Source organism: Phascolarctos cinereus, unplaced genomic scaffold, assembly GCF_003287225.1.
Source record: "Phascolarctos cinereus isolate Bilbo 61053 unplaced genomic scaffold, phaCin_HiC Scaffold_726;HRSCAF=1367, whole genome shotgun sequence".
In the NCBI taxonomy this organism is placed as follows: domain Eukaryota; kingdom Metazoa; phylum Chordata; class Mammalia; order Diprotodontia; family Phascolarctidae; genus Phascolarctos; species Phascolarctos cinereus.
Window position 1 is genome coordinate 357,953,463 of NW_027556098.1, and position 25,688 is coordinate 357,979,150.

Consider the following 25,688-nt stretch of genomic DNA (forward strand, 5'->3'; position numbering starts at 1 on the left):
CTTGATATTCTGGGAATTGACTTCAAATCCAATCACAGAGCCATGTGATGAAGATGTGACTCAGGAAGAATTGGAGTTTCCCCAACCTGATTCCTCAACACCTTCCCGCGACCCATTCCTTGCTGGACGTATTGTGAGATGGATGCCATGCAGCGGCCGAGGAAGGACGGGTCAATCAATCCTCAAGTTCCTATTTCTATTAAGTGCCTCCTCTGAGGGGCAGCTAGGTGGCACAGTGGATAGAGCGCCGGCTCTGGAGTCGGGAGGACAGGAGTTCAAATCTGGCATCAGACACTTGATACTTCCTAGTTGTGTGACCCTAGGCAAGTCACTTAACCCCATTACCTAGCAAAAGAAAAAAAAAAGGAAAAAAGTGTCTTCTCTGTGCCAGGCACTGTGTCAAGCTTTGGGGACACACACACACACACACACAGGGGGAGGAAAAAAAGGCAAAAGTGAGGGTAGATATTTTGAAATTTGCATCTTTATGGCAAAAGCTGATTTATTTAATGCTTGAACGTTTGCAAAGCTCTTTACAGATAGGAACTCATTTGAACCTCACAACAACCCTGTGAGGTAGGTGCTAGTCTCCTCATTTTACAGAAAAAGAAACTGAGGCTGAGAGATTAAATAATATGGTGACAGCTAATAAGAATCAGAGATGGGATTTAAACCCAGGTCTTTCAGATTCCAAGCCCAGCACCTCCATCCACTAGGGATTACTGCCCTCTTCATGATGACTGTTTTGTTTGTTTTTTTCACAAATTTCTTCTGCGTCAGTGTTCAGTCTGTGGTTTGGGAAAGGGCAGAGGTGAGGGCTTTGCTCCGTACTCTGCCATTGGGCGTTAACATTCTTTCTATTGCTATAACCTCCTGCGACAGGAATGCCGAGAGGCAGCGTAGTAGAATGGTTAGTGCCCTGGAGTCAGAATCAGAAAAGCCTCGGCCAGGTCCTGACTTTACTGCTTACGGCTTGGTAAGTCGAAACCTGCTGGGGCCTCATTTCCCTCATCCATGAAATGGGGCTAACAACATCCACATCGCCCACTTCACTTGCTTGTTGTTGGTTTCGACACAGACAGGGCTCCTCTGTTTACAAAGTCCATTTTCATTGCTGAGGATGGTAGGTATTATTCCCGTTGCAGTGGAAGCAAGCGACTGAGGCCAGGGGGCTTAAATGACCTACATGTGAAAGGTGCTGGAGCTGATTTGGGGCCAGGTCTCTGCTAACTCCAAGTCCCGGGCTCTTTTCACTACATTAGCCTAGGAGGATCCAATGAGAAAAGGTCAGTGGAAAAGCTTTGAGATCCACGAAAGGCAGCCATCTGCTCCACTGCCCTACTGGGGTGTGGTGGCCCTTCATTTGCCAAGATTTTGCCATCAGTCAGAGCATGGGCTCTCTCAGGTCTAACCAAGCTGGAAAGGCTTCGCATTCAGACCTGGTGGGAAAGATGTGTCTCAGAAAACAGTATGGTGCAGCACCAAGAGAGGCGCTTTCTTTTTTTGGATACATCAACCCATGAAATGACTAAAATACAGTGTCGGGCATGCTGCATTCCACATTGGTGCTTAATAAATGTTTGTTGACTGAAGTGGATGAAGTAAATTTTAGTTATAATTTTTAAAAAATGTGACAGTCTCATCTAGAAGATAATTAGGTAATTAGGTGGCCATTTTTTGGTTTGGGCGGCAGCCACCTACAAAAACTGTCCTCTGCATGGAGAAATTGGGCTCTGTTGTAGAGCAGAGGAGCGGTGGAGTGGGCAGAAGCATTTGGGCTGCTTTGGGGTTGGGTCACAAGGGTTAATGCTTCTTTTGGGATTTGTTTGGTATGGCAGACCCCACTTCCTGATGCTTCCTTGTCCACAACTTCAGAAAAAGGAGAGTTTTGCTTTAGAACACAGCCAGGGAAGGCCTGGGTACTCTTGGGTGACCCACAAGATGATGGGATCACTGATTTAGATCAGAAAGAGACCTTAGAGGTCATCTAGTTCAGATCTTTTAACAGATGAGGAAACAGACCTAGAAAGGTGAGATTATTGCCCAAGGTCACAAAGGGAATAAGAGACAGAGCTGGGATTTGAACTTGTGTAATGTAGTCCTCCTTCCATTGGACTATGCTGGACCAGCTTTTGGCCTAGACTGAAGCTAAGGATGTGTTGGTGCAGATTATTCTCATTTGTCTCACTTTCGACACCTCCTCACCCCGCTCAGTTTTAGGACACCCTTCCTGGTAGCCAATACTATCATACTGTTTACTTGGAACTGAGAGCTAAACCTATAGGGGCTTGGGTGGTCTCCTTATAGCAACAGTCTTGAACTGCCCTGAAAAGGCGGTTTCGTGGTAACACCATTCTCTCTCTGCTCCCTTTGGTTTGGGGTTAAATGAACAGATTTCGGAGCGTTTTACTCCTGCCACCCACCCTCTCTGTTGTTTCTGACTTCCCCCTGGTCCCCTTGTGGTCTCTGAATACTCCTACTGCCCCACACAAAGGAATTACACTCACTTTCTCAGCACTGATGTAAGTCCAGAGGGATGCAATAAGCCAAAAGACTGCCTCATCAAAGAGCTACTCAGGGCTAGAGACTGTGTCTTGTTTATTTACCAAGAAGACAGATGTGTTGAAATCGCTGGCATTGCTCAGGAATGGGTTCCTGGGAGGCGGCCACCTCTTGCTGGTAGTCTGTGGCTCGCCTTCAAGGGCCCAGAGGACGCGCTCCTGGCAGCCTCTAAAACCTGGCTCTGTAGAGTACGCTTAGCCAGGCCGAAACAAAGGGCTAGGAGCTAGCCTTTAAACAGGCTGGAGCATTTCCTCCTTGCGTAGCACCCAGCCAAACTACCCCCTTCAAAGGGAGCCCAAATTGTGTCAAAGGAAGGGGCTGAACAGAAGGCACTTTGTAAACCCTTGAAGAGTGTTAGTGCATGCTACCCCCTATCTACCACATACTTTATTGGGGGGGGGGGGATGTGCTTTTGTGAGACAGATGAGCAGGAAGCAACTTACATTTGTTTGGTTTGTAAAGAACTTATTCACTCATATCAAAACCCTCCCCCAGTGCCAGGGCACAGCCCACAGTTCTAGGAATAGGTCTGATGAGAGCCTTTAAAAGATGAAAATGGGGTGACCCCTACCCTTGTTCTCACTGAAGAAGAGGCCTGTTTTAGCTTGGACATGACAGGTAAAGGGGATACAGGAGGGGAAGAAGCCAAGTCACCTCTCGTGAGGTCCTACATCACCAAGTTGGATGCTTCCTATATATAAATAAGTTAAGTCTAATCTATATACTTTATCTGGAATTGAACCAACCATGGTTCATAAGGACAGATAAGGGATTACTGCCTCATTCTAAAGTGTAAATCCTTCAGCACTGAGTGAGAGCACATCTGGTTCACCTGAAGGGGCTGAGGTGCAGGCCCATCCCCATGCATGCTCCATGGGCTAACTTCCACAAGCTACAGTCAGGCAGATGGGAGGGAGGGGCTCCCCAGATCATTCCTGCTTCAACTGCAAGAGGCTGAATTGATTTCAATCTCCTGAAAAGAAAGAGGGCAAAGCCTATGAATACTTTAAGTGAGCCCTAATTAGACTCAGGAATCTTTTCCTCCGGAAGGGAAATTGCTTGGCTGGTAATCAAAAGGCAAAGTGACAGCTCTCTGTGGTATCTCAATCTCCTGAGTACAACGCATTGGCCTTGTGAGACACATCTCATGACCTCCTGGTTTTCTGGTATGCCAGCCTGGGGATGGCAAAGATAGAAGAAGCAGTGGGCAAAGAGCTGGGGGAAAGAAGCACAGACCATGCTGAAAACCAAAATATTTTCTTCGTATACATATATGTATATATACACATACATATATATATATACATACATACATATATATATACATGTATACATACATATATATATATGTGTATATATATATATGTATATATATATATACACATACACACACACACACACAGAGCTACATATCTGTATATCTCCATATGTTCTCCAGTCCCTGTTTAGGACACAGCCCTGATTACTCTGCCTCCCTGAGATTCCTGCTCCTACTACACTAGAGAGAAGAGAGCTTTCCAAACCCCCTACAAGGCAGAACACAAACAGAAACCTTTGGATTCCCCCATTAAGAATCAGAGACGCTGACAAGATCCAGACCTCCCACAGGCGAGACGAGGGAGCAAAGCTGAGAGGAGGCGCACACAATCCTGCCGTTATGTACTCTGGGGCTGGAATCTGAGCTTGCTCAGCCATAGATGGCTGCTGAAACATTGGGAAGAAAATGGAAAGATCAAGTTTGAAAATCAGAATGAATTTAGCTGTATGTGTGTGTGTGTGTGTGTGTGTGTGTGTGTGTATACGCCTTTGGGAAGGAAGCTTGTGCAGTTGGTCACACTACAAAAAAGTACAAGACATCAAAGCTCCACTTGGTAGAAAACTAGCAGCATCTCTGAGGGTCCTAGTCCAGCCTCAGGCAGCTATGGTCCAGCAGTCTGCTGTAGGTGGGACCCCCAGCTTGCCAGGTTACTGTTACAATTCATCCATCATGGCCAGCAAATCGTCTCCTTTGCTGGTGCTTTGTTGGGGCTGATCGTGGACCTCAAACTCCCCCATGATCCGAGTGAGCTCTTCATTTCTTTGCTGGTCCTGTTAATGACAGTAAAGGCAGAAATGAGCAGAAAGCGTGCGAGGATGCATGGTTGGCCCAGGGTCTAGGAGGAAGTCTGTTCTGAGAGAACAATTCTATCTCATTACTCAGAATGTTATGTCAGGTCACTAACAACTCTAGGTAGTAGGTATACTTTAGTTCTCCACCTGCTCTGACTATGGGGTTTCTTTCCTTCTCTTAACCTAAACAGTGTTTTTGTTCATAGCTCCCTAATGGTACTGATTATGTTCTGGCTTGTATAGAAATTGCCTGTCTTATCTTCCCTGCTATACTGTAAGCCTTCTGAGGGCAGGGGCTGTTTTCCATTGGGGGTTGGCCTTTCAGTGACCCGCACTGGACCTTACTGGTAGTAAATGTTCACCCCACTGTTGTCTGGCCTGATTTCAGCTTCACAGAATGAGATGCCCCTCCCAGGATAAGCTCATCACTTCTGACTTCACCACCATGCTGCTAACTCAAGCCTTAGATACCACTGCCCTCAGTCTCTGTTCCCTTCTGATTGGAGGGCTGCAGAGTGGGGTACCAAATTCCTTCCAAAGCCCTCCTTTATAGAGGGCAGTACTTGGTCCTTCAGCTCACTCTACTTTTCATCTGTTGCTCTACCTGGTTCCACCCCATACCCCACACCTGCTTGCCAGCCTCCTTTTGTGTGTTATTTTCTCCTGTTAGATTGCAAGCTCTTTGAGGGCAGGGACATCATTTTTCTCTTTCTTGTCCTTCCTTCCTTGGCAATTGGGGTTAAGTGACTTGCCCAGGGTCACACAGCTAGTTAAGTGTCAAGTGTCTGGTCTGAGGCTGGATTTGAACTCAGGTCCTCCTGACTCTAGGGCCAGTGCTCTATCCACTGTGCCACCTAGCTGCCCTCATTTTTCTTAGCACAATGTCTGGCACACAGCTGGCATTTAATAAATGTTTACTGAACTAAAATAGATATTTGTTAAACTGAATTGGCTTTTTTTTTTTTGCTTTTTGGTGAGGCAATCAGGGTTAAGTGACTTTCCCAGGGTCACACAGCTAGTAAGTGTCAAGTGTCTGAAGCTGGATTTTGAATTGGCTTTTAAAGGTTATTAATAATATTTAAAGTTCAAGATTTGAAATGATGAAAAGAACTAGATTTTGACTGTGAAATGGAAGAAACTTAGGTGGAGAGAGAGATTTACTCAAGGTCACCTGGCAAGTAAAGGGAAGCAGGAGCGCTAGGAGCTGGGTTTCCCGGTTCTCAATCCAATGCTCTTCCTGGCCTCAAGTTAACTGGGGGCTTCTTTCTTTGGGGGAGTCCCAAGAATGTGCCCTTCTCCTCTTCTCTCCCACACTGTTCGTTATTACAATTCTCGGTTTGGCTGAGGAGGCTTCTTACTCTTTTCTGCCCAGCTCTTATCTCCCATCCAAGCTGTTTTCCATACAAAGCAGGTCCTGTTATAAGGCTCTTGCTCCTTCTCCAAGCTGCTTCGTGATGCCCTGTACTCACTCACCTGGGCTGCCTGAATGTTGATGACTTGGTAGGATAGTTCTTCTGGCCTGGTTAATGCTGCGTGCCTAAGGATGAAGGGTAGGAAGAAAAACAACCCATTTTAGAGTTTAGACATGCTTTCTCAAGAGAAACACAAGAAGAAAGCGATTGGTTGCTAATTTCCTGCAGGTTTCCCCAGTATGGCCAGGGCTTCCTTACAACGCTGCTTACTGCTCTCAGCCATATCCCCTCATTTAAGGCCGTACTGGAGGAGCTGGTGCAGCAGCTGCTGATGGGCAGTCGCTTAATTGCTAGCCCCATCTATTTTTATGGAGTAGGAATAGAACAGCTGGGCAGCTAGGTGGCTCAGTGGATAGGATGCTGGGCCTGGAGTCAGGAAGACTTGAGTTCAAATCTGGCTTACTAGCTGTGTGACCCTGGACAAGTCACTTAACCTCTGTTTGTCTTAATCCACTGGAGAAGGAAATGGCAAACTACTCCAGTATCTTTGCCAAGAAAACCCCATGGACAGTACTGGTGTGCTGCGGTCCATGGGGTAATGAAAAGTCAGACATGACTGAACAACAATAGAAATAAAATGGACTAGTTTGACCATCAATACTAGAATTATAAAGTGGATGAAGAGTATGTATTTCCAAGACCATGATATGTAGTTTGATGAGCAGACTGCTGAGTTAGTTTGTTTGCCTTCTGTTTTTCAGGGTCACTAGCCACTGACATCATGAGACTGGTAAATTTGGGGAAAGTAATCTACCTCCATGCTGATTCTGTAGAAGGGTTATAAAGGTATAACTATAACTATACACATATACTTTTGATTCTTTTGAATTCATGCCATTTATGATTTGCAACCATACAGTGTGCCTAGGAAAATAATGTTATTCCATAGAAATAGATGGGCTTTTGTGGCATTGAGCGGTCTGGAATTAAAGCCCTGCACAGGTTCCCACTGGAAGCCTTACCCATCTCCTTTTGCTTACTTCTGGGCTCAGTTGGGCTTGCTGTCCTGAGGTAGGTCCAGACTTGCACGGGAGCAGTGCGTAGCACTTTAATTCCAGACTGCTCAGTACCACAAAAGCCCATCTTTTAAACGTTATTAGTAATACCATGTGGCCACAAATCATAGAAGGACAGCATCTCAGAAAATCAAAATTGCAAGTAACTCAGAGGTCAAAGGAAGAACACTCAGTGAGGGTAAGTAGCTGCAGCACGTTTCTAATACCAAGAAGAGCTCACATTTAAATAGTGCTTTGGATGAGTGCCTTTCCTCACTGTGTGGTACATCATCCCTATTTTTCTCCAGTAGGTCCTTCCTTCACCATTGCAGGTCACACATCTCACCCTGTGTCCTAGTCTCCATGACATGTGGGGTACCCTCCTAGATCTCTTGACATTGTGTGGGTAGCACTGGAGGCCATGGGTCATTCCCCAGTCACCCTAGCCAATTTCCTTTCTGGGTCATGTTTCTTTGGTAATTTCTTTTATGTGGTTTCTCCCCTCAGTTCTTTACTGGATTTATGCTGCAGCCTCAGCATACCCACATCACATTATTCTAATAACCAATCCACTGCTCTAAAGTGGTCTTTCAGCATCATAAGGACGGTGACATCAAAAAGATGGGCCTTTGTTTCAGAGAGAAGTGTGGAGTCGTCCCCCTTTAGAGATGAGGGAATGGGCTCTGGGCACTTAAGTGATTTGTCTATGATTATACAGCCACTAAGTTTCTGAGCTGAGATATGAAGCCAGGTCTACTGAGTCTAAGTCAAATGCTCTCTCCATGATGTCTTGCTGCCTCCCATATATGTGTGACATATGCGAGAAGGGGTACAAAACACTTTATGATAGGATGTGTATGACCAGGAGATTGGCCACTCATACAGCAAGATGAAGGACAACAAATGTATCATCCAAGTATTATATTCATAAACATAATCTCTCTCTCTCTGTCTCTGTTTCTCTCTCTCTCTCTCTCTCTCTCTCTCTCTCTCTCTCTCTCAGCAGAGTAGCAGAAAGCTTGGAGGGCTGTATTCTGAAGGGGTAGAGGGAGAGAGTACCTATCCTGACTGACCCACCAAAGTATCAATAGGAGTAAAACATACTCTTCTTCTTCATCAGTGGTAAACAGATTCAACCGGAATCCAGGTTCAGGGCCACTGGTTTTGTTAATTTCCATTCCTCCCATCAACCTGGCCAAGAAATTCAGTTCTTCTTTAGCAAGAGGGTTCGGGGCAGTCCTCTCCTATTAAAACAATTTCATGCTTTTTAGTTATGTGAAGGTGTTCATACTTATAAGCCTCAGATACTATAACAGATCACACAGGTTTGGGGTTAACATTTCAAATAAAGGAAAATATAGCTTGAATGAAAATAAAATGTGACTTTTGGGATGAGTTAGGTCCATTCAGAAAGCCTGGGAATGCCTCTAACCATTCTCTAACAGCAGCAGATGCAAGCTCTTCATCATAAGAGAGCAGTCATCTGAACCCTAAGTAGGGGGACTTCACTTGACAAGCCCAGCTGACATGCACTAGGCCTCCATGACAGGTTTTGGAATGGCTCCAGTGACATGCTCTGAGACAGAGGCCACATAAAGCCCCGGTTGCAGCAGTGCCCACCCTTTCTTTACAGAGTTTTTTCCTTGGTAAAGATGAGAGTTTTGCCTTTTACTTTAGGGTCTACTTATTTTCTTTTTCTTCTTTTGGTGCTATCAACGGCATCCATGGGAACAAGGGCTTGCTCCCAAGCCTCATTTTAGATGAGCTTTCACACTGCCCTCTAGTGGTGAGAGATGCTACCAGAGGCACTAAAGGACCGATCCAGTGGTAAAAGTTATTTACTCCACAACTAGCTATTTACCAAAGCACTGGGAATTTATATGTAAGGGAACTTAAAACCTTGCTTAGAATTCATGTACCATATCACTACACAGAGAAGCACTTTTAGAAAAAGAGGCTCCACAGAAGTGCTCGTATGAAGCTATAGTAACCACTGGCTTAAGGGCACTGGTTCATGAACCTGGTGTGTGGGGTCTGGGTTTGTCAGGCAAAGGCCCAAATTATTTACATCTCTTCACTGAAACTGCACAACTTAAATGGCGGTTAGGAAGAGCGCATTCTAAATGGGCAGACACTTCTGATGGACCCGAGAAGAGCACAAGCTCTGAGGGAAACGTCTGTTTGAGACTAAAGTTCAACACAGACTAAAGGTAAAATGACAGGATTAACGCTGGATGGTAGAAAGGAGCCCACCTTCGTATTCAAAGCTGAGTTCTTTGATGCTCCAGACACATGTGTTTCCACTGGCCGACTAATGCTGTACCTGGTATCAGTAACAAGTGGTTATTTTCCTGGTTCCCGTATCATTTCACAGGCTTTCTAATTATTCCCCGTTGCAGTTCCCACATTGGTTACTCTGAGGCATTGAGTATGAATGAAGACTATGGTCTTAGGTCTGTGGCTTTTGGGAAGGTATTTGGATGCTGGATTACTCAGTGGATATCAAATCTTCAGGGGTGACCAAAAAAAGGAAACACAGAATTGGGAAGTCTCTCCCTTCATGTTTTAAAGTCATCCCTAAATAGGGCCAAATGTGATAATTATGTGTCAGTGAAAAAATGCACACTATTGGATCAAAAAAAGAATAAATGAGAAAGTATTTATTAAGTGCTGACTATGTGCAAACGTGCATTTGAGGCAGCTCGGTGGGCCTGGAGTCAGGAAGGCCTGAGTTCATGTCTGACCTCAGATACTCACTAGCTGTGTGACCCTGGGCAAGTCACTTAATCTCTGTTGCCTTAATTCACTGGAGAAGGAAATGGCAAACCACTTCAGTATCTTTGCCAAGAAAACCCCATGGAGAGTATTGGTGTGCTATGGTCCATGGGTCATGAAGAACTGGATAGGACTGAATGACTTAACAACAAAAATATGCAAATTCTGGGGATACAAAAAGCAGCTCACCTTCCACTAAGGGGAGAAACACATACTGGAGGCTCTAGCTGCAAGTCCAAAGGAAAGGCCCAGTGGTCTTCAGCCTGGCACAGCCTCAAGGCAGACAACAATATAGTGTCAATACCTCTTTGGTTGTTTGCTGAAGGGCATGATTAGAGGCTGGGGCCAGCTTTCTTCCAGGCTGATTGGTGCCTTTTTCTTTATCTACAGAGTTTTTTTCGGCTAGTATTCTTAGTTTCTATGACAAGATCAAGGATCTGTATGCATTTCACAGGAGGAAGAGAGCCATTTCTGACTCTATTTTTATTGCTAGGCTCAAAGAGGCTTTTAATTAAAAACCATTCTACTTGGGTTCTTTCAGGAAGACAGCGTTTACTTACATATTTGTCCCTAGTTTGAGGACTCTGTCTCCATAAAGATCAAAAGAACCTTCACTCTGTGCCCTGACATAGTGTCCGCCATGCTTAAATTCCACTTTCTTCACTTCTTCTCCTTTGTTATTAAACAGTCTGCAACATAACAAAATGTTCAGAATGATCCCAAGGGCAAAGACCTTTAGGTGCTTTATTATTTATACCAGAGGATAACGAGTTGCTGTTTTTGCCTATAAAACATTGCTCCCAATGTTACTGGATAAGCTCTAATCCTTTTTATAAACACACAGGGTAGAATGAAAAATGATGGTGGGGCAGGGTAGAAGTGTGCTCTGTAGAAGGAAACTTTATTGAACTCTGTATAGTTAAGGCCAATGACTAAGGCCTCAGTTGATAACAAAAACAAATCTCAGTGTTCAAAGAAAACTGAGGAAAAAACAAGAAGAGAACTGAAAGTTACACGGTCCAAATATTTGTCTAATACACAGATCACCAAGAGTTACATCCTCTCTGACCAATGCTCATTAAGTCTCAGCATAATATATCCAGTGATTGGGAACCCACTAACCCACTCCATTTTTGGATACCTCTAACTAAGAGAAAGTTATTTCTTATATTGATTCAAAATCTGCCTCCTCATAACCTACCTACCAGTCTAAATTCTTTTCTTTCAATTCCCACAGAACAAGTTTAATCTATTTTTCACATGAAGGGCCTTAAAATATCTGAAGATAGTTACCATGTTTCCACTAAGATTTCTTCTTTCCAGGCTAACCCTGGCTAGTCTGTTGAACTAATCTTCACACAGGAGGTTGTTCAGTCCCCTGCCATGCTGGTCGCCCTCTTCTGGGTTGCTTTCCATGGATGATTGATCATTGTTTGTCTTGTGGAACACAATACTCAAGGACGTAATCTGGCCTGTTCAGAGCTGTGTAAATAACCTCCCCTGCTTTGGACACTGAATTTCTATTAATGGAACCTTAGTTTTTTTTTTTTTGGGGGGGGGAAGGGATAGCTATATCATACTGGTGGCTTATATTAAATTTTTAATCACTAAGATGCTCACATGATATCAAGTTGTGTCTCCTCTGTCCTGTACTCATGAAGTTAATTGTTTAAAAGGTATTAAGAACCTCTGTCAAATCATTATTGCTGAGAATTCACCTGATGAGTCCAGGAACTTCGGTTCCCCATGGAACAGGCCCAGATATTGGCAACACAAAACGGCCATTTGAATTCTGGACTTTGTCCTTTAGAAATATGGACACCTAGAAAAAATATAGTAGTGACATAATCACTTTTAGTATCAAGCAAAGTGAGTACTCTAAGAATCAAATGTATACAAAATCATTTCTGAGACTGCTAAGTATGCTACAACTCGGGGCTGTTGCAGTCATCAGTGTAAGGAGAATGTGTAAGCAATAAGGAGGAAGGCAACTATGCACAAAGGAGTCAGGTGTGAATTCGTGTTTTACAGCCTTCTCAAATGAAAATCCTTAATGCCAATTTTTATCCTGTTGTTCACTGGGACTTTGATGTGTCATAGACTAAAAGCTGTTAAGAGACTTCTAACAAGCGAATCACGTTAACGAAAGCTATTTATGTACTGCAAAGAAATCTATTTTTAATATCACCTATTACTAATTTTTTATACGGCATGACTCAAAGGAAGTTTGGCACTGTGGTTTCCTCAGGACTTTTAAAATTGGATTTATAAGTGAAACACAATATTCTCACATCAGGTGATCTTACAAAGTGGCTTGACTTTCCATTTTTAAATAGGCATCATCTATGAAGCACCTATTATATGTAAGGCCCTGTGCTTGGCACTGAGTGTCTGAAAAGGACCCTTGGGAATGGGGTGAGGAGGGGTAGGAACAGAGCACTGAGTTGTCAGGACCAGGTGTCTGGAGGAATGGAAAATAAGATTGGAGATGTAACTATATTTTAAAAAAAAGCTAGTTGTGTTAATTTCTGTCAGAAATCAACCATATTAAAAGCCACTTGTATTTCTTAATTTAACCATAGATCCTGTATTTTGCAATCAGAATTTCACTTGTAGAAAGAATGGTGATTAAGTAGGTGATCTCTGGAGATTACCTCACATTGTCCTGCAAATGGAGGCAGAATGGTCTTTATGTTTAATTGAAACAAGTGAGATATTTATTCCTAGAAGATTGATAGTATGATTTAAAAACAGGAATCAATAAAATAGAATATAATAATAGAATAAAATAAAAAAAGGACCCTGACAAAATTATACTTATAGATGACTCTGTAGGACTTACAGACCTTTACTATATTAATGCTATTATTATTGTTGTTGCTATTAACAACTACTCACATTTCTAGAGAACTTTACAGTTTAAAAAGTGTTTTCCTTATCACAACACTGTGAGGTAGACAGTACAAGTGTCTTTGTTTTACAGATGAGGAAAGCCCAGAAAGCTCACATGGTTTGCTCTTGCTAGTAAATTGCAGGGCTGAATCTGAAACCTTTACCTGAAGGGCAGGGTGCTATCCCCTGTACTTGCCCTCCACAGAGTGTTTTCCTGGACCTTGCTGCCTCTCAACGTGGGTCCTCAAAACCCACACGTTTGTGTTCTGATACCAGCTCCATTTTAAGGCTCACTGACCCTGTAAGAGACTGTTTATCCACTTACCCGGATGTGCATGTCTTGAAAAAAAATCAGCAGGGTCTGTCTGATGAGATGGAACTCACCAGCAGAAAGACAACCATACACCTGCCAAAGAGCAGAGAAAACAAGGCCCGTGACCTTTCTGGGAAGGGGCAGGAGGGGTGCACAGTGAAATGAAGGATCCAGAATGGACCAGAAAAGCAAAGCAGAGCAGCAGCAGCCATGACAGCTGGGCTACCCAAGGGAACAGTTACAGAAAAAAAATAAAATGAAACTAGCATGGAAAAATTATCAGAGAATAGATATCTTTAAAATATCTTTATAGTACTTTTTGTCTTCCCCCCAAAAGCTCCTGAGAGCACACCCCAGAATTTAATAAAAAGCAGAGTTCTAACTCTAAGGGAGACATCTTACAGTCTTCCTAAGCCCCTCCTCTCTCTCCCCATTCCCTAGTTTTACAGAAGAGGAGACAAAAGCTGAATGGAGAAGAGACTTGCTCCCGGGCTGACACCAGGAGACACCTAGTAGAACATTCACTATCGACCTCCGGGGAGGCTGGAGGAACCATTGGTTGGGGATGTGACAGAAGAGATCTCTGGGCGTGAGGTTGGATTAGACGCCATCTGGAGATCCTGTACACTATAGCTCAGTGCCTCGAGGATTCCAGGAACTCCTCTCCAAAGAGGACAGAAAACACTGCTTTTTGTGGTCACTGACAAGGGAAAACAATTGAAGCTAATGCCTAAAATGTTTCCTGAGATAGTAGCTTCTTCTCAGATAGTTCAGAATTTGGTTAGGAGACTTGTAGGCCTCCATGGCCATGGAATTTACAAGAATGTTAACAGGGCTGAAGGTTTATTGATTGATAATGTCCTTACTTCAATTACTTGCCGAAAGGTTTCATCCACTTGGTTCATGATGGTTGGGGAGTCACGGATAAAATCCTTGATGGCATCTAAGTGGTTGAAAGTGACCAGCAATACATCCTTAGGCCGGGGACATAGCAACACTTGATATTTGAAAGCCATGGTCATCAAGTCATAGAGCTGAAAACCCACACAATAAACACAAAAATAAATTACTGAAGTCATAGTGGCTGATAAATCAATGTGATAATGATATTGCACTATTAATATTTTTTGTGGTTGTTGAGTCATTTCAATCATGTCTGACTCTTCATGACCCCATCTGGGGTCTTCTTGGCAAAGACGCTGGAGTAGTTTGCCATTCCCTTCTCCAGCTTATTTTACAGATGAGGAAACTGAAGTAAATAGGGTTAAGTGACTTACCCAGGGTCACAAAATTAGTAAGTATCTGAGGCTGGATTTGAACTCAGGAAGATGAGTCTTCCTGACTCCAAACCCAGGGCTCTATCCCCTGCCCCACCTATTATTATTCCTCCATTAAAATCCTCCGTTGTCTCATTGTGACATAGAAGCGACCTTGGATTTTCTCCAGCTAGAAAAGCTTCACTTACAGGTTTGGGCATGACTGTGTATCAGTTTTCTCAGGATTAGCCCAGCTAAATTTGGAAAGACTCATCAGCAGAAGGTTGGTGATTAATTTTCTTGTCCACTGCAATTCATGAAGACCATTTCCAAATGCATGAAGCAGTGCGATCTGGGAGAGAGCGCCAACAATGATAAATCATACATTTACATTGTTCATGTCTTTTCTTGATCTCATCTTCATTTTTTTCTCTAGATCTTGGACTGGGTCTGGGACAGATACTAGGACTAACAAAGACTCAAACACCTCTCCAAATAAGTGCCTCATTCTCCATATTCTTAGGCTGGTACCATTTAAGTTTACTCTGGGGACCCAGACTTCTAGAATAAACTTCCTGCCACTCACCCATCCCCCGATCCCCTGGTATTTGGGGAAGGAACACTCTACTCCACCATCATAAGACAATGGCCTGCAGAAGCTCCAACCAATGGTTATTTCCCAGGCCTTTGGCCAGCAAATTTTCAGGTCTTGTTCCCATTATCCCAGTGATTCAGCATCTCTGCGTCCTGGGACATTCTCTGGTTTCCTATCCCCATTCAGTTCAAGGTTATCACTTCCAAAGCACTGCTCTATTCTCCCCTTCCATGACATCCTCTAAAACTCTGCTCAATTAATAAACTTTCTTTTATCCCCAATCTTCTCTTTTTTCACTCTTTCCACCTTCTTGTGCTCACTGAAACTTTGTCCTCTTGGGAAGATTGTATTCCCAAGCACCCTCTTTAGGGAAAGCTTCTCCATAGGGGACTACGAGCTCACTATGAATGTTATCTAGTAACTAGCGTGCTTGCTAAGGCAGTTAAAAAGGCTGGTCAAAACTTGCTGCCTGGCTACAGGCAAGACTGGCAGGTGTCTGCTGGGGACAGTTCCACTGTCGTCTGCACAAGGCAGGGCCACATGTGGAGCACTTTGTTGAGCTCTGAGCAGCCCATTTTATGGATAATAATAATAATAATAATTAATATTGATAATAGTAATGATGATAGGCGACAGTTATGTAGCACTTATGTTTACGCTTGTACAGTGTTCTATGTACATTTTATTGTTTAATACAACAACCCTAGGAGGTTGGTGCTATTAGGATCTCCATTTCACAAATAAACAAGGAAACTGAAGCTTAGAGAAGTGACTTGCCCAGGGTCATACAGTTCAGAATTAGGGTCTGTGGCAAGTTTTGAACCTAGGTGTTGGTGATTTCTGGCTCCACTCTTCACTCTGGCCCACAGTGTCTGACAAGAGTAACTAAGGTGATGAAGGGGCTCCGTCAGGTTTCTGTAATATGAAGAGCAGTGGAAGGAAGGTTTGCTTTGGGTGGAGGGGAGCAGGAAGCTCTTCCTGCCCAGGAGAGCTCTGTAAGGGGTGGGGTACTCCAGGAAGGGGCAGGCTCCATAGGCAAAGGCCGAATTTGTCTCATGCTTTAGAGGAGAATATTTCTCAGGAATGGGCTGGACTTGGCTCCTTTCAAGCTGAAATTTTGTGACTCATATCCCCAGACACAAAGGAAGAAGAGACCACGATAGGAGGTGGCAGTGTCCAAGGTTCCCCATCGCCACCGCCAGCATCACGCAATAACCTTTCCTGCTTTGGGGGTTATTCTATCTCCCTTTATCTATCAGTCAACAAGCATTTATGAATCCCCAGTGTGCCAGGTTCTGTGCTATGCTATGCTATAGGGATAAATGCAAAGAATGAAACAACTCCTGCTCCTATGGAGCTGATGTTCTAATAGGGACACAATGAATCCATATATAGATGTACACAGAATAATTACGAAGAGAATAAACACAAATAAGTGCAAAGTGATTAAATACAAGGCAGCTAGGGCACTAGCATTTAGAAGCGACAGAAAAGGTTTTTTGTAGAAGGTGGTGCTTGAACTGACTGGAAGGAAGAGATAGATTCTGAGATGGAGATGGGCATGGGGAATGGCTGTGGCCAGGGCAAAGAGACAGGGAGTAGAGGGTCATGCACAATGGATAAAGAGAAGGCTCAATTTAGTTGGATCTCGGAGTGCGGAAGAGGGAGAAATGTCTCATAAGGCTGAAAAGAAAGGGTTGGGGACATACGAAGGTTGCTAAAAGCTAAACAGAGGAGTTTCTGTTTTATCCTAGATCTAACAGCTGATTGAATATGGGAGTGACATGGCCAGACCTGCATTTAAGGAAAATCCCTTTGGCAGCAGGAAAGGCTATGGTGGGGAAAGGCCTGAGGTTGGGAGACAAAAGAGGCCATTACAATCAAGGTGAGAGTTGATAAGGGCCCAAACTAAGGTGGTTGGTTAGCTCTATGAGTAAAGAGAAGAGATGATGTGGAAGTAAAAACAGCAAGATTTAGCAACTTATTAGATATTAGGGGTGAGGGAGAATGGGGAGTCCAGGATAATGCTGAGGTTAAGAACCCAGGCAACTGGAAGGATGATGGTGCCTTCTATAGCACCTATAGGGAATCTGGAAGACTAGAAGGTTTGGGGGAAAGATGAGTTCAATTTTAGACATGTTGAGTTTAGGACGTCTTTGGGACATTTGGTTTGAAATGTCCAATAGACAATGGTGATAGGGGCTTGAAGCTCAGGGGAGATCTGGCCTGGACATGAAGATCTATGAGTCAGATGCATAGAGACAGTGATTAAACACAGAATACTGAACTTGGGGGAGTGCAGAACCTGAGTTCAAATCCCAGCTCTGCTACTTCTCCCTGTGTGACCTTGGGCAAGTCACTAAAGTGTGCTGAGCCTCAATTTCCTCACCTGAGAAATGAAGGGATTGAAACAAATGCCCTCCAAAGTACTTCCCCCTCCCCTCAACAACTCCTGATCTGTGATCCTGTGATCTGGGCCACAGCCTTGCTGTTGTGATTAAGCCACTCCCACAGTCCCTCTCTCACCTTTCTCAAGAAGTCTGAGACCAGCTCACAATCATCTCCCCAACTCAACTTGTCCTCATAGTTGGGAGCTTGAGGTCTCCTCAAATATCTCACCACCTGTGACCTACAGCTTTACTCGACCTTAGTGACCCCCAGGCATGGTTGGTCAGACCTTAGAACACCATCACAACTGAGGCATCGCTTTAATTTTGGACAGTGAAACCCCATCTCTGGGCATAGTCTCTTATCCTTCCATTTCTTCTGCCTCTTGCTAGACCTGTTTTTGATCCTTACTACAAGTCCCCCTATCTTTCCTCCTTCTCTCAATTTATTACCCCTTTTCTGGCCCCTCTTTTCTTCCTTGACTTTATAGACAATCACTTCAACTTATATTGTCCTGCACCCCATCATCCCTCACTCTCTTGTGCTACTGCCAATTCCCAGCTCTGGATCGCCTCACTATCCACCTTCTCAGCCTGTATCTATTGAGTCTTGCTGGAAGAAGACACACAACTAAGTTCACTGCAAACTATATAGTCTAATCTCTCTCTTTCTTTTTTATCTAGCAGTATTTTATTTTTCCCCCCAATTACATGTAAAGTAGTTTTCAACATTCATTTCTGTAAGATTTTGGGTTCCAAATTTTTCTACCTCCCTCCCCAAGACAGCAAGCAATCTAATATAGGCTATACATGTCAATCATGTTAAACATATTTCCACATTAGTCATATCATCAAAGAAGAATCAGAACAAAAGGGAAAAACCACAAGAAAGAAAAAACAAAAAACAACAAAAAAAGAGAAAACAGTATGCTTCCATCTGCATTCAGACTCCATTGTTCTTTCTCTGGATCTGGATAGCATCTTCCATTATGAGTCCTTTGGAATTATCTTGGATCATTGTATTGCTGAGAAGAGCTAAGTCAATCATAGTTGATTATCCCACAATGTGGCTGTTACTGTGTACAATGTTCTCCTGGTTCCTCATGTCACCCAGCATCAGTTCATGTAAGTCTTTACAGGTTTTTCTGAAGTCTGCCTGCTCATCATTTCTTATAGCACAATAGTATTCCATTACATTCACATACCACAACTTGTTCAGTCATTCCCCAAATGATGGGCATCCCCTCAATTTCCAATTCTTTGCCACCACAAAAAGAGCTGGTATAAATGTTTTTCCTTTCGTATAATCTCTTTAGCATATAGACCTAGAAGTGATATTGCTGGTTCAAAGGGTATGCACAGTTTTACAGTCCTTTGGGCACAGTTCCAAATTGCTCTCCAGAATGATTGGATCAGTTCTATGTGGTTAATCTCCACTGGGTCCTCACTAGCACCCAGAAAAACTTTTATTTTTCCTTTATTCTCTATCCCAGTCTTTTCAGTAGCTGTTCTATATCTTATCTTTTCTTCTCAAAACCCAAATGCCTTCTCATCTCCTCTTGTCTACTAAGGAGCAAATGTTCTTGTCTTCTACTTTACTGAGAAAATTGAGACCATCCATCTCTAGTTCCCTTATCTCCTACATGGTATGCGTTAAACATATACAGCTATTAAAGCTTAAAACTTCACTAAGACTTTTGGGACACCATATATATATATATATATGTGTGTGTGTGTGTGTGTGTGTATGTATATATACACATATATATATGTATATATATGTATATACACACATATATATGTGTATATATGTATATATAAATTTATACATACACACACGTATGTGTGTGTGTGTGTGTGTGTGTGTGTGTGTGTGTGTTTGTACATGAGGAGATGGTGGGTGAAGATCTGTTTATTTTCACCCCCTCCCTTCTCCTTACTTACTTCTGTCTCTGAGTAGGAGGTCTAAGCCAACTTCTACCAGTCCAGGCCAGTCCTTCTACCTGTGCCCTCAATCTTATCCTCTCATTTCTTCTCTAAGGGCTTGGCCTGTGCATCATTCTCTCTCTCCCGATTACATTCAATTATTTCCTATCTATTAGCTCTTTGCCTACTGCCTACAAACGTGCTCGGGTCTCCCCTATTCTTAAAAAAGGCTTCCCTTGATCCTGCTGTACCTTCAAATTTTCGCTCTCTCTCTTCCCTTCCAGTGCCAAGCTCTCAGAACAAGTCGTCTATATTTGTTGCCTCCACTTCCTTCTCTACTCCTTGCAATATTGATTTTGATTCCACCAAATGACCAAAAATGTACTCTCTGTGGTCATCAGTGATTTCTTCTGCTAAATCTGAGGCCTCTTCTGAGTCCTCGCAGCTTCTAGTATTGATGACCAGTCCTTCCTAGCTGGATAGTCATTATCTCTTCTCTTGGCTTTCTTGTCCCTGCTTTCTCCTGGTTGTCCTCCCAGCTGTCTGACTGACCTTCCTAAGTCTTGCTGGATCATCCATTTTTGCAACTTTTAGCGTGGGTGTCCCACAGGGTCCTGCCCTTGGCTCTCTTCTTTCTTCCCTTTATGCCTCTCCCTTGATGATCTCATCTGTTTCCATAGGTTTAAATATCACCTCTACCCAGATGACTCCCAGATCTGAGAAAATTTGAGAAAAGATTTCTATGTCAAGCAGAAATCTCTCTTGAACTCTAGTCCCACATTATCTATTACTAGACATCTCCTCAATTTTCCTGTATTTCAAATTCATCATGTCCAAAGTGAAATTCATTAAATTGTCCTCTAAGCCTGTCTTTCCTCCAGACTTCTCTATTTCTACTGAGGGTACCATCATCTTTCTACTTACCTTGCTTCATGTTCCAAGGCATCATTGGTATTTCCCTCTTCCTCACTCCCCATATTCACTTAGTTTCAGATTCTGCCTTCACAGTATTGTCCCCTAGTTTCTACCCTCACTACTTCTTGTCTAGTATGAAGATGGGGTTATAATTATTCTACCTCATTTAGCCCTGATATATTTATCAATAATAATAACAATAACTAATTACATACTAATAACTACAACACAAAATAGCTTTTATATAGTAATTTAAGGTTTGTAAAACATTTGAAAAACGTTATCTTATTTTATCTTCAAAACAACAGTAAGAGAGATAGGTGCTTTTGTCGTCCCTATTTTACAGCTGAGGAAGCTACGTGACTTGCTGAGAGTCATACAGCTTATAAATGTACGAGGCTGGATCTGAACTCAGGTCTTGCTGGCTCCAAGTCCAGAGCACTATTCTAGCTGCCTCAGTGAGAGACAAAACTCAGTATCAGTTGAGACCACATCTTGATTGAATCAATCAAGCCCAGAGGTGTGAACAAGGCCTAAACATCTCTATTCAAGCAATCAATCAAAGACTTCAGATTAAATGCAAAAAGTCCATACTAGATAAACTGGAATGACATTGACAGGGTTGGCTAAGGAAACCTGGATATGCCCTGTGGGTCACTGACAAAATACTGTTCAGGCCCAGGAGATTAGAGCAATTCCAGCTAGTCCCCTGAGAAAGAATTTATTAGGAGGAAAGAATGGCACCCTCAGCTGAAGTCTGTCTTCTTCCTCCAATCCCACTGACCTGAGGAAGACCTAGCAAACTCTGTAGTTAAGGAAGACCTCTCATCTTCCCACAGTGTCTTAGAAGGGTCTCTGATAAACTGACAGCAACTAAGACACTAGAAACCAAGGACAAATGATGAAGATTCACAGTTTTATAAAGAGCCCAGTAGAAAACTATATCATAGCCTTCTAACCCTCAAAATCTGTGACTATGTGACCCAAGTGTATAATTATATTTACACTAACACTTTTTGCTGTATCAAAGAACTAGAAACAAACTGAGTATTCATCAAAGGGAGAATGGATGAACAAATTGTGGTACGTGAAGTTAACGGAAAACTATTGTGCTATAAGAAGTGACAAATAGGGGTGAGGCCAAGATGGCGAAGTAAAGGCATGGACTCACCTGAGTTCTCCCAAATTCCTCTCCAAACAACGTTAAAATAATGCCTCAAAATGAATTCTGGAGTGGCAGAACCAACAAAAAGACAGGGTGAAACAATTTTCCAGCCCAAAACAATCTGAAAGGTTGGCAGGAAAGGTCTGCTCACTGGGGTGAGAATGGAGCACAGTCCATTGGAGGCCTCTCCCTGGTAAACCAACAGCAGGCCTTGGGGATAACTAAAGGGGAAGTAGCAGCTTCTGGAGCTCTCAGCCCATAGGTGCTAAGGAGGCTGGACAACTGGTCAGAAGATTACACTGGACCTTTTGCTGGCACTGGGTGCAGGACTCTGTTGCATTGACTATATATATAGTTCCTGGTCGCAGTCCCAGGGCAAGGAGAAGTACTAGCACACTAGGGCATGCAGCAGCAGGGGTGACAAGGACCTTGGCCACAGTTCCAGGATGGAAAAGGGTGGCGCTTGTGCTTACTCACAGACAAGAGCACAGGCCAGAAGAGCAGTGCCCACATCTCTCCTTAGATCACACTACCTTGGAAGAACTGAAAGCTTACAGATCGTCAGAACTAGCTCTGAAAATAGCAGCACAAAAAACCTAAAGCCTGGGACAGTGCCCTTTCTACTCTGGGAGCAGAGCCCAACTGTAACATCAAGTTAAACCTCAAGAAATAGGCTGGAAAAAGGAGAAACAACAAAAAAGAACCTGACTATAAAAGTTACTATGGTGATGGGGAAGATCAAAACACAATCTCAGAAGAAGACAACAGAGTCAAAATAGACACATCCAAAGCCTCAAGGACAAATGTAAATTGACCTCAGGCCCAAAAAGAATTCCCAGAAGAGTTCAAAAAGGATTTTAAAAATCAAATAAGAGAAGTAGAGGGAAAATGGGGAAAAGAAATGAGAGTGATGCAAGAAAATCATGAAAAGAGTTAACAGCTTGGTAAAGGTGGCCTAAAAACATTGAAGAGAACTCCTTAAAAAGAAGAACTAGCCAAACGGAAAAAGAGGTATAAAATTTCACTGAAGAGAAGAACTCCTTAAAGAAATAGAACTGGCCAAATGGAGGATGTATAAAAGCTCACTGAAGATAATAATTCCTTAAAAATTAGAATTGGGAAAGTGGAAGCTAATAACTCCATGAGGCATCAAGAAACAATAAAAGAAAAGCAAAAGAATATGAGTCATTTCACAACTGATAAATGGTCAAAGGATATGGAAGGCAGTTTTCAGAAGAAGAAATCAAAGCTACCTATAACCATGTGAAAAAATGCCCTAAATCACTATTGATTAGAGAAATGAAAACTAAAACAATTCTGAAGTACCACCTCATATCTATCAGATTGGCTAATATGGCAGAAAAGGAAAATGTACAAAGATATTTATAGCAGCTCTTTTTGTAGTGGCAAAGAATTGGAAATTGAGCAGATGCCCATCAATTGGGGATAGGCAGAACAAGTTGTGGTATATGATTATGATGGGATACTATTGTGCTGTAAGTAATGATTGCAGGGGCAGGTGGATAGAGAACTGGCCCTGGGGTCAGGAGCACCTGAGTTCAAATCTGGCCTTGGACACTTGACATTTACTAGCTGTGTTACCCTGGGCAAGTCATTTAACCCCATTGCCTAGCCAAAAAAGAAAAATGATTGTAGAAAGCTTTCAGAAAACCTGGAAAAACTTTTATGAACTGATGCAAAGAACCAAGAGAACAGTGTACACATTTACAACAATATTGTACCATTATCAACCATGAAAGACTTAATTAATCTAATCAAGACAATGATCCAAGCCAATTCCAAAAGACACATGATGAAAAATGCTATCCACCTCCAGAGAGAGACCTGATAGAGTCTGAATGTAGATTAAAGCATATTTTTTCCTCACTTTATTTTTCTTGGTTTTTTCTTTTTTTGGTCTGTTTTCTTTTACAACATGACAAATATGGAAATATGTTTTGCATGATGGCACATGTATAATCTGTATCAAATTGCTTGCACTCTCAATGGAGGGGGAGGGAAAGGAGGAAGGGAGAGAATTTGGAACTCAAAATTTTAAAAGGTAAATGTTAAAAATTGTTTTTACATGTAATAGGAAAAAACAAAATATTAAAACGTAAGAAGTGACAAATAGGAAGAATTCAGAGAACTGATACAAAGTGAAATGAGCAGAACTAGGAAATTACATGATGACCCCAATATTGTAAATGAAAACAACTTGTGACTAATCATGACTTCAGAAGACTGATAATGAAGCATGCTTCATGCCTGTTGACAGAAAGGTGATAGAACAGAGGTACAGAATGCGATACATGTTTTTGGACATGGCCAGTATATTAAGGGAGGACTTGTATTGGGGGTGGAGGTGGAGGCTGAGTCAGTAGGAAATAAGAGAATTGTAAAAAAAAAAAAGTTGGTTCAATAAAATAAAAAAAATTTTCAGAGAGGAAAATGAAAAGAAGATCTGAAGGAGACAAAAACATCCAATATGCAGAGGAGCATAAAAAAAGAAGTGAGTGAGAAGAGAGAAAGTGGCGGCAACAGGGCAGAGATAGTGTTGTCCCCCACACCTCCAGCTGAGCTCTGAAATCAAACAGAAAGATAAGACAATAGCTTAAGGGGACAGTAGGGCCAAGTCAAGGTTTTTAAGGATGGAGAAGACCTGAAGCAAGTTTATAGGCAGGAGGGAAGAAGGCAATAGATAGGGAGAAGTTGAAGATTTGAGACAAAAAGGATGATTGTGGAGGCAATTACAGATAGAATTAGAATCAGAGGTACAATTAGAAGAGCTAGTGTTGGTGAGGGGAAGGTCGACCTCTTTATCAGACTGGAATAAAGGAGGAAGGATGATGTCAAGTTATTTTGTGATGGAGGGAAAAAGAAGAGTGAGTGAATAGCAAATGCCCTCTTTTTTTCTCAGTAACATTTGAGGTGAGGTATTTTGATGGTATTGTAGGCGAAGGGGTGTGTGGGAGGCTTGAGGAGAGAAGGTTTGGAATAGCTGCTAAGGGAAGTTCAATAGAGTGAATTAAGAAACAGTAAAAGGATTATCTCACTATAGACCAGGGTGGGGAACCTGCAGCCTCGAGGCCACATGTAGCCCTCTAGGTCCTCAAGTGCAGCCCTCTGACTGAATCCAAACTTCACAGAATGTGTGCAGCCCTCTGACTGAATCCAAACTTCACAGAATGTGCACACTTGAGGACCTAGAGGGCTACATGTGGCCTCGAGGCTGCAGGTTCCCCACCACTGCTACAGACTTTAAAAAAATCTCCCAACAACTAGAGTTATCCAAATGATTTGGGAAGTAATATGTTCTCCATCATTTGAGGTCTTCAAAATAAATCTAGATGGCCATTTGTTGGGATGCTGTAGAAGGCATTCTTAGGCTGAACTAGATGGTTTCAGAGGTCTCTTCCAGTTCTGAGATTCTGTAATTCTGAGTCAGTGAAAGAAATACAGGTATAGGAGGAGAGGTAGGTCATACAAGCCAAAAGAAGACAGTTTCAGGATGGAGGAAGCTGGTCATTAGTGTCAAATATACTGGAGAGGTCAAGAAAATTTGAATGGAAGAAAGAAGTTTCAGCAGAGTTGTAAGGAGAAACCAGATTATAAAGGGCTAAGGATGGAGAAAAGGGAGGCACTGGGAGGCAATAGGTATAAATCACGTATTTTTAGAAGTAGAGCAGTGAGAGAGAAAAAGGATATGGGATCATAGATGTAGAACTAAAAGGGATCTTAGGGACCACCACTGATACAACAGAACTCATTATTTTTCTCTCTAAACTCTACCCCCCTGCTACTTTCCCCATTACTACAGACGGCAACACCATCCGTCTCGTCCTTCAGGCTCGCAAGCTTGGAGCAATCCTGGATTCGTCATTACCTTTCATTCCTCATCCTTCAGCTGCTGCCAAGGCTTGTCAGCTTCACCTCTGCAACATCTCTCCCATACATCTCTTTGTCTCCTGACTCTGCCACACTCTCGTCAGCAGGCGAGCCTGCCTGCCGCAAGTCTCTCTCTACTCTAGCTCACCCTCCATTCAGCCACCAAAGCGATTTTCCCAAAGCACAGGTTTGACCATGTCATACTTCCTCTCCCCACCAACTCCAAACTCCCCACTCAATAAACTTCCAGTGTCCTCCCAGATCAAACACAAAATGTTCTGTTTGACATTCATAGCTCTTCATAACCTAGCTCCCTTCTACTTTTCCAGTCTTCTTACACCTTACTCCCCAAAATGTACTCTTTAACCCAGTGACACTGGACTTCCGGCAATTCCACGAACAAGATCCTTCATCTCTCAAGCCCAGGCGTTTTCTCAG

At 42.8% G+C, this 25,688-nt stretch overlaps 1 protein-coding gene across 2 annotated transcripts in view; it reads right to left on the minus strand.

Moving 5' to 3' along the window:
* Positions 1-466: 466 nt before the first annotated feature.
* The window catches only part of OSCP1 (organic solute carrier partner 1), a 44,178-nt gene continuing 18,956 nt past the window's right edge, over positions 467-25,688 (minus strand). For both annotated transcript variants that reach the window (XM_020983648.2, XM_078145456.1), the window contains exons 3-10: positions 13,985-14,152; positions 13,131-13,211; positions 11,632-11,735; positions 10,474-10,602; positions 9,392-9,461; positions 8,243-8,382; positions 6,145-6,208; positions 467-4,650 (exon numbers count right to left, since the gene is read on the minus strand). In XM_020983648.2, coding sequence (XP_020839307.1) covers positions 4,534-4,650; positions 6,145-6,208; positions 8,243-8,382; positions 9,392-9,461; positions 10,474-10,602; positions 11,632-11,735; positions 13,131-13,211; positions 13,985-14,152 — 873 coding nt within the window. In that variant the 3' untranslated portion in view covers positions 467-4,533. The remainder of the gene's footprint in view (positions 4,651-6,144; positions 6,209-8,242; positions 8,383-9,391; positions 9,462-10,473; positions 10,603-11,631; positions 11,736-13,130; positions 13,212-13,984; positions 14,153-25,688) is intronic.